This window comes from Volvox carteri (genome assembly GCF_000143455.1).
Source record: "Volvox carteri f. nagariensis unplaced genomic scaffold VOLCAscaffold_66, whole genome shotgun sequence".
Taxonomy (NCBI): Eukaryota; Viridiplantae; Chlorophyta; class Chlorophyceae; order Chlamydomonadales; family Volvocaceae; genus Volvox; species Volvox carteri.
Genome location: NW_003307609.1, coordinates 602,915 through 610,074, shown reverse-complemented (window position 1 = coordinate 610,074; position 7,160 = coordinate 602,915). Strand labels below are relative to the sequence as shown.

Below are 7,160 nucleotides of genomic sequence, written 5' to 3'. Positions count from 1 at the left end.
ACGGCCCTCACACCTAATGCACAGCCGCAACCGGCCGCTCAGGCTGGTCGTAGTGGCAACCTCGTCACCGCCGCCGGCACCCCTCCCGCTGCCGCCGCGACGGCGGCGGCCGCGGATCCGGCCGCTGCGGCGGCGGCCAAGGGCGCTGCGGCGGCGGCCAAGGGCGCTGCCCGTACGGCGGCATTTGGCCAAGTTCTTCGGTCCAAGGGCTTTGCCTGGCTGGCTGGCCGCGACGATCACGTTGGCGAGTGGAGTAGCGCCGGCAACCTGATGAGGTTTGGGACCGGCGGGCCGTGGTACGACGTACTGCCCAGGTGAGATCTGCTCCGCCGCCGCCACTGCCGCCGCCGCCACCGTCACCGCCACCGCCGCTGCTGAGGTGATCCGCCGCGCCGCGGCACATTTTGCAGCGCGACGACGGCGGAGTCTGCGATGGCAAATTTCCTGACCCCTGGCCTTTTGTTGGTAAAGGTCTTGATTTCTATAAAACATATTTTTGATTAAGCTTAGTAGGCGTTACGTAGCACTTGTCATGGGTATACACAAAAAGCAAGGTACTTAAAGCTCCTGACCTGGCTGTGTTTACTCTCTTCGGGTTGTGTTGTTGTTGTGTGGTGGTGGTGGTGGCGGCATGGTGTGGCTTCCGCATGCGCGTCATCTCGACCACACGACCGCAGTGGAGACCCCACGCTATGCTACTATGCGGCATATCCCAGCAAGTCGTGCAGAGCTAGGAGTATACCTGATGAACCACACGAGTATATTCACGCACGAGGGCACCGCGACATGGCGACACTCGACTGCCATCGGCTAGTCCGCATCTCTCACTCTCTCTTTCGCTCGCTCTCTTTTTCTTTATTTTCTTAACCTTTCTATCTTCTATCTACTAGATACATGGCTTAGGGGTTCTCGCACATGGCGCATCTGTCCCGCCGGGTTTGTGCGGTGCTTACGGACTGCCGTACACGTCGTACTTGCTGTGGTTTGCCGTACAGGGAGGCCTGGCCTTCTGAGCCTGCCAAGGTGGCCGACATCGAGAAGGACTTCCTTCCGGAAATCGGTGACAGGTACGTATGCGTGTGTATTGTGTACGGCGCGAATGCGCATGCTGTATGTAATGTATGTATGTATGCATGCATGCACCCCAAGGCATGTGTCATGTGCCGTGCTTTTTAGCACATACATGTCCCTTAGCACACGTATGACTGTCTTTGCAGACACCTCAAATAGCCCAAATAGCCCGGATAGCAGAAATATCCCTTGGGGTATTCATTAGGCCCTGCCGCCCCTGCCGGCGAGTACACGTGCCCCTGGGTAGCGCCGGCGTGTCCTCCCAACTTCCCTCGGGGGTGGTGGTGGTAAAAGGGGGGTTGCCGGGGCCTCTTTTACTCAAGATTGAAAGCGGTAGAAAAAAATTAAAAAGACTGCTCAATCATATTGAACTATGAATGTTGAAAACCAATGCAGGTGATAATGAGCTCGTGATGTGGTGTGTGATGTGATGTGATGTGGTGTGATGTGGTGTGGTGTGATGTGGTGTGATGTAGTGTGGTGTGATGTGGCCGTACCTGGCCTGGGTCAACATACGCTCATGTCAAGACGTGTCGGCAGCCCTAAGCCCCGCGCCCCCAGCCCACACATCCTCACATGACTTGACTTGTCCCGCATCGTCCCAATCCGCATCACCGCGACCCGCTCGCTACTCCCCCCCCCTTCCAGGCGGCAGGAGCTGGTGTTCATCGGAATAGACATGCTCCGAGACCAGCTGGTGGCGGAGCTGGAGGCATCTCTTGCCACGCCGGAGGAGGAGGAAGAGATCAGGAAGGTGGCGGCTGTAGCTGCAGCAGCTGCAGCTGTAGCTACTACGGCCGCCAGCTGCGGGGCCGGCGGCGGCGGTTGTCGCGGCGGGCCGCAGCGGCCTCCCAGCTCACTGGACCCCTTCCTGCCCTGGCCGGACATCCGCGACATCATGGATGCCGGAGGCGATGAAGAGGAGGAGGAGGAAGAGGGGGAAGATGAGGAGGAACAAGACGGGGAGGAGGACGAGGAGGAGGGTTTTGAAGAGGAGGAGGAGATTGGAGATGACGGACCCGTGGGTCGCTGGGAGCCGGGGGTGGTGTTGGAGGACTTGACTGAGGGCGCTGCGGAGCTTCAACGGCTGTTGGATGAGACGGAGCAGCCGGCGGTGGTGAGCTGGGAGTGCAGGGAGGGGGCTGGAAGGGGGGGTAGGGATATGGAAATCCCATCTCTCCCACTCTCTCTCTATCTCCCTCTCTCCCTCTCTCCCTCACACGTTCGTGGTTCGTCTTCCCTCCCTCCCTCCCTCCCCGTTTCCCTCCCCTCTCCCTCCCTCCCTTGACGGCCACCTCTCGCAGGTGGTGTTGTGGCACGCGCCCTGGGCCGCCGCCAGCCGGGAAGCGGAGGCGGGGCTGGCGGCGCTGGCGGTACGGCATCCGCAGCTGGTGTTCGTACAACTGGACGTGACGGCGTCGCAGGTTGGGGGATGTGTGGACTTGCCTTACATGCCACCCGCCGCCTCCCTCTTAACACCTCCCCCCTTTCATCACCTTGCAGTAGCATACATACACACATACACCTTCCTGTCGTCCTTTCCCCCCTTCAAACGTCGGCAGTTGTTTTCCCTTCTTTACCTCGGCACCCCCCGGGACTTCCCCCGCGTCGGCCCCAGCTGTTTTCCTTCACTTTCGGTTATCCCTGACATCCCTCTTTTTCCCTCTCCCTCTCCCCCCCCTGCGCCGTCCCCTGGGCCGCCCCCCCCCCCGCACCCCCCGAAGGCTAACGAAGCTCTCGCAGTGGGGGGTTGCCGGCTCATGGTGCTGCCCAGCTCCCGCCGCTCTGACGCCCGACCCACCTTGCGTGACGGCTCCAAGTGGCCCGCACTCACACTGCACGTACCGCCGGGCTCGGGACTGCAGTACGAGGCCTACTTTGCAGGTCCCTCGGCACTGGCGGACCTCAGGTACCGAGAAAGGGAGGGAGGGAGGGAGGGTGGTGGTGTGCTGGGGTGTAGGTTGCACTAGGGGTGTCTTGTGCACACGTGTAGGGTAGGGTAGGGTAGGGTACTTTAGTGTACTTTAGTGTAATAAACTGTAGTGAAGGGTAAGACAGGGTAGAGTAGGGTAGGGTAGGGCAGTGTAGTGCGGTGCAAGTAGCGTCGGGTAGAGTGGTCGTAGCTGTTCTGTTGGACAGGATGATTATCGGATCTGAGCCGACGGGTTGTAGGGTTGTTCCGGGATTTAAATTGATTATCGGATCTGAACTTAACTTGACTTGGCGAATGTGATAATATTTTAGAATCATTGGACATGTTTCTCGTTTTTCACGTTTTTGGTCATTGGTGCCTTTCCCCTCCTCTCCCACACGCCCCCACCCAGGTCGGAGCTCCTACGCCGCCAGGCAACTTGGGCCCCGGACGCGGCTGCAGCACCGCCCGCCGCCACCTCCACCGCCGCCGCCACCGAAACGTCTGCTGCACCATCCGCTGCAACCGCGCTGCGGCGGCGGCGCCAGACGAACCAGTTCGACCCCGCCACGCAGCCGTCGAAGCCGACGTCGACATCAACTGGGGCTGCGGCGGCGGCGGCTCCGACGGCGGCGGCGGCGGCGGCGGTGGCATTGGCGACATCCACATCGAAATCTGATTGTTCCCCAGACCGCAACAGCCATCACCACAGCCATAGCAACTCGCAGCAGCAGCAGCAGCGGTCGCTGCCCCCTCCGTCCCCTCCTCCCCCCCGGCTGGTGGAGCTCCGGAGGGGGGCGGCTGACCTGAAGGCTCACCTGCTGGTGTGTGTGTGTGTGTTGGTGTGTGTGTGTGTGTTTATGGTGGTGGGTGGGTGTGTTGGTGTGTGTGTGTGTTTGTTTTGGTGTGTGTGTGTGTTTTGGTGTGTGTGTGTGTGTGTTTTGGTGTGTGTGTGTGTTTTGGTGTGTGTGTGTGTGTGTGTGTGTGTGTGTGTGTGTGTGTTGGTGTGTGTGTGTGTGTTTTGGTGTGTGTGTGTGTGTGTTGGGGTGTGTGTGTGTGTTGGTGTGTGTGTGTGTGTGTGTTTTGGTGTGTGTGTGTGCGTTTGTGGGGTGTGTGTGTGTGTGTGTTGGGGTGTGTGTGTGTGTGTGTGTGTGTGAGTAACCTGGGCGATATAGATGTAGGTATCAGAGCTGGCGGAAAGTAGCACACATGTCTGTGTGTGTTCTGGGGGGTGAGGGAGGGAGGGGGGATACTTTATCTGACGGCATGTATGCCTTGATGCCGCTGAAGGGCCTTGGTTGTGGGTGGCCCCCCCCTGTTCCAGTGAGGCGGGAAGAGACGCCACTGCCCCGCCCGCGCCGCGCCGCTTGGTCGCCGCTACCGCATTCCCCCTGCCTCCCCCTGCCTCCCCCTGCCTCCCCCTGCTCCTTGTCCCCCTCCTCAGGAAGCTCGGGACTCAGGAAGCTGCCTAGTGGTGGTGGCCTGGCTGAGTGCACCGCCGCCCAACTACCCGTCCACCCCCACGGCCTCAGTACCGTCGTCCTCAGCTAGCGGCGGCGCAGCCGCCACCAGCACCCTCGCTACACCGCCGCCGGCATGCCGGAGCGCCATACAGCATCCGTCATCAGCGCCGTACAGCACCCAGGACGGCGGCGCCGCCGGCTTGGAGCTTCTAGAGCTCTCGGAGCAGGAACAGGCGACGCTGCGTGTCGACGTCGCCGCGGCGTGTGCGTCGTACGGCGGTTCCGTACGGGTATTGTTTGCGGATCCCGGCGCCTCGGCGGCGAACCGAGCGCTGGCGGAGGCCTTGCGGGTGGCGGCGGCGCCGACGCTGCAGGTGTATGCTGACATGAAGGTACGGCGCCAGTACGGCACATGGAACCTCGGGAAAAAAGAACTGTTTTTATTCAAGGGGCATGGGGAGGAAGTTGGTTGCCTTGCGCCTTGCTTTTTCGGAGACGTGCCTCCGATGTATGTGTGTATCTTTACGCAGATGGTCAAATCACTCAAGGGCGCAGCAGCGGTCGGCAAGCTGGCGGCGGCCCTTAGGGATGTGGCGCCGGCGCCGCCGCCGCTGCCGCCGCCGCCGCTGCTGCCGGTGGGAACACCATCAGCCGCGTCAGCGGCTATAACCTCTCAATCCATAGAAACGTCGCCATCGACGCTGTCTCCAGGCTTTTTGCCTGTAACTGCTGCTACTACGACAAGTGTCACTGCTACTGCTATTGCCCCTTCGGATCACCCACAAACGCTGCACCCACAAGCGGACAAAGCGATTAGTATCTATGACCCTCCGACCGGTGAGATTGAGGGCTGGATTGTTAATAGGACTACTACTGCTACTCGTACTGCTATTATAACGACTCCTGTTGTAAAGAGATTTTGGGGTCTCTTAAAGAGCATTTACGAACGAATGTTAGCCGGGCGGGCCAGAGCGCAAAAATCACAACTACCCAGCGGACACCGCCGCCGCCGCAATACCCCACCCGACATAGAGACACTTGATGCGCCTTTTGCACCTTTTGCACCTTTAAAAGGGCTTCCCGAATTCATTAAAGTCCAAAATAGCAATTCGTACCCCGAAAGATTTTCTTCATCTTCATCAACCCCACAAAAGGTCTTTTGATGTCAGCACCTCTCGGGCTATAACTCGGCACGTTGCCCAGTTGAGTCCGGCAGCACCGAACACAGTATTGTCCGTCCCTGGCGCTTCCTCCCCTCATCCTCATGCTCCCCCTGCTCCCCCTCATCCCCCTGCTCCTGGTTACGTTTTCTGCCATCGCTGCCTGTCTGTTTGTCTACTGCCTGTTCAGGCAAGTATGCCAAGCCGGGCATGCGCAAGCAGTTTGGACCTCGTGGTCGTGGTGTGTATTGGCCCCGCATGCCGTGTCTGCGGTGTGGGTGCCCCTGGTGGCTCGGGGAGGACTGGGACGCCGAGTGTGTCAGGTACGGCTGTGCTTGTACGGTTTTGTGCGGTTGTGCTTTATCGGGAGAAAATGAGGGGGGGGAGGAGGAGCAGATGGAGGAAAGCAGTGCATGTATGTATGTACGTATGTATGTATGTGTGTATGTATGATGTGTGGGACAGGGAGGTCATATCTTCACCCTGTGGTCGCTACCCGGCAGACCCTGCTTTCCCCGGTATTCGGGGCACTCTCATCCAGTCACCCTAGCCGACTTCTCAGTGGATCGCTCAGGTTCCGCACCCACCACCAGCATCCAACGGAATCTGCCGGATCAACGGCAGAGGCTCAACTCCATTCCTGGTCAGCTCACAAATCTACTTTATCCCAGGTCACCACCGTCCATCGACTAGGGGCACTCCTATCTTCTCCACCATCGGAAGGATTTTTCGACCTTGACCGGTCTCGATCCCGGGATCTGATGTATGCATGCATACATACATGCATATACATGCATATACATGCGTGCACATACACACGTGCTGTATGTACCTGTGTTGATGATATGTACATGTGAGATATGGACATGTGCGGGGGTCCCTTACGCGCGCGGGGCCCCCCCTTCAGGTGCGGCTGGGATTGCGAGGCAGACGGTTACGATGACGACTCCAACCCGCTACCCGCCTACAAGGCCAAGTACGACGCATTTACGGCAGCGCTGCGGGAGGGCCGTACGGCGGTTTGGAAAGGAAAGCACGTGGGGCCCCAAGGCTGATCCCACCACCCTCCGAGGGGGGGTGAGAGGAGATGCGACCCTTAGATAAGTTGTGAGCGTTACGAAATTACGAGAGCATTTTGATGTTGCTGGATGATGATCATGATCATCATGATCATGATCTTGATGACGATGATGGCGGCTGGGATGTGGGCACCGAAATGAGCGACGAGGTGTGGGCGCTGATGATAATGGCAGCGATGACAGCGGAATGGAAAAGACTTGAGGACGACAGGAATGCGAGCGCGTGTGCGAGTGCGAACACTCGTGTGTGTGTGTGTGTGTGTGTTTTAGTGTTTAGGCGAACATATCTGCCAGCGAGAAGGAATTGGTGAGGAGGAAAAATGGCAAACCCGGAGCTGCACCGTGTGCGTGTGTGTGTACATATGTACGTATGTACGTGCGCGGAACTGTGTACTTATAGGCCACTTGCTATTGATTGGGGATTTTGTTGACCAATCCGTTGGCTGTGATGGTTACCATACGTTATGATGTTATT

At 58.8% G+C, this 7,160-nt stretch overlaps 1 protein-coding gene across 1 annotated transcript in view; it reads left to right on the top strand.

The window, feature by feature from the left end:
- The window catches only part of VOLCADRAFT_97965 (uncharacterized protein), a gene marked incomplete at both ends in the record, with an annotated part of 12,220 nt that extends 5,559 nt beyond the window's left edge, over positions 1-6,661 (top strand). The window contains 10 exons of the mRNA XM_002956884.1: positions 43-314; positions 996-1,067; positions 1,720-2,188; positions 2,376-2,495; positions 2,796-2,980; positions 3,396-3,807; positions 4,428-4,838; positions 4,977-5,283; positions 5,797-5,929; positions 6,514-6,661. Coding sequence (XP_002956930.1) covers positions 43-314; positions 996-1,067; positions 1,720-2,188; positions 2,376-2,495; positions 2,796-2,980; positions 3,396-3,807; positions 4,428-4,838; positions 4,977-5,283; positions 5,797-5,929; positions 6,514-6,661 — 2,529 coding nt within the window. The remainder of the gene's footprint in view (positions 1-42; positions 315-995; positions 1,068-1,719; positions 2,189-2,375; positions 2,496-2,795; positions 2,981-3,395; positions 3,808-4,427; positions 4,839-4,976; positions 5,284-5,796; positions 5,930-6,513) is intronic.
- Positions 6,662-7,160: the final 499 nt, after the last annotated feature.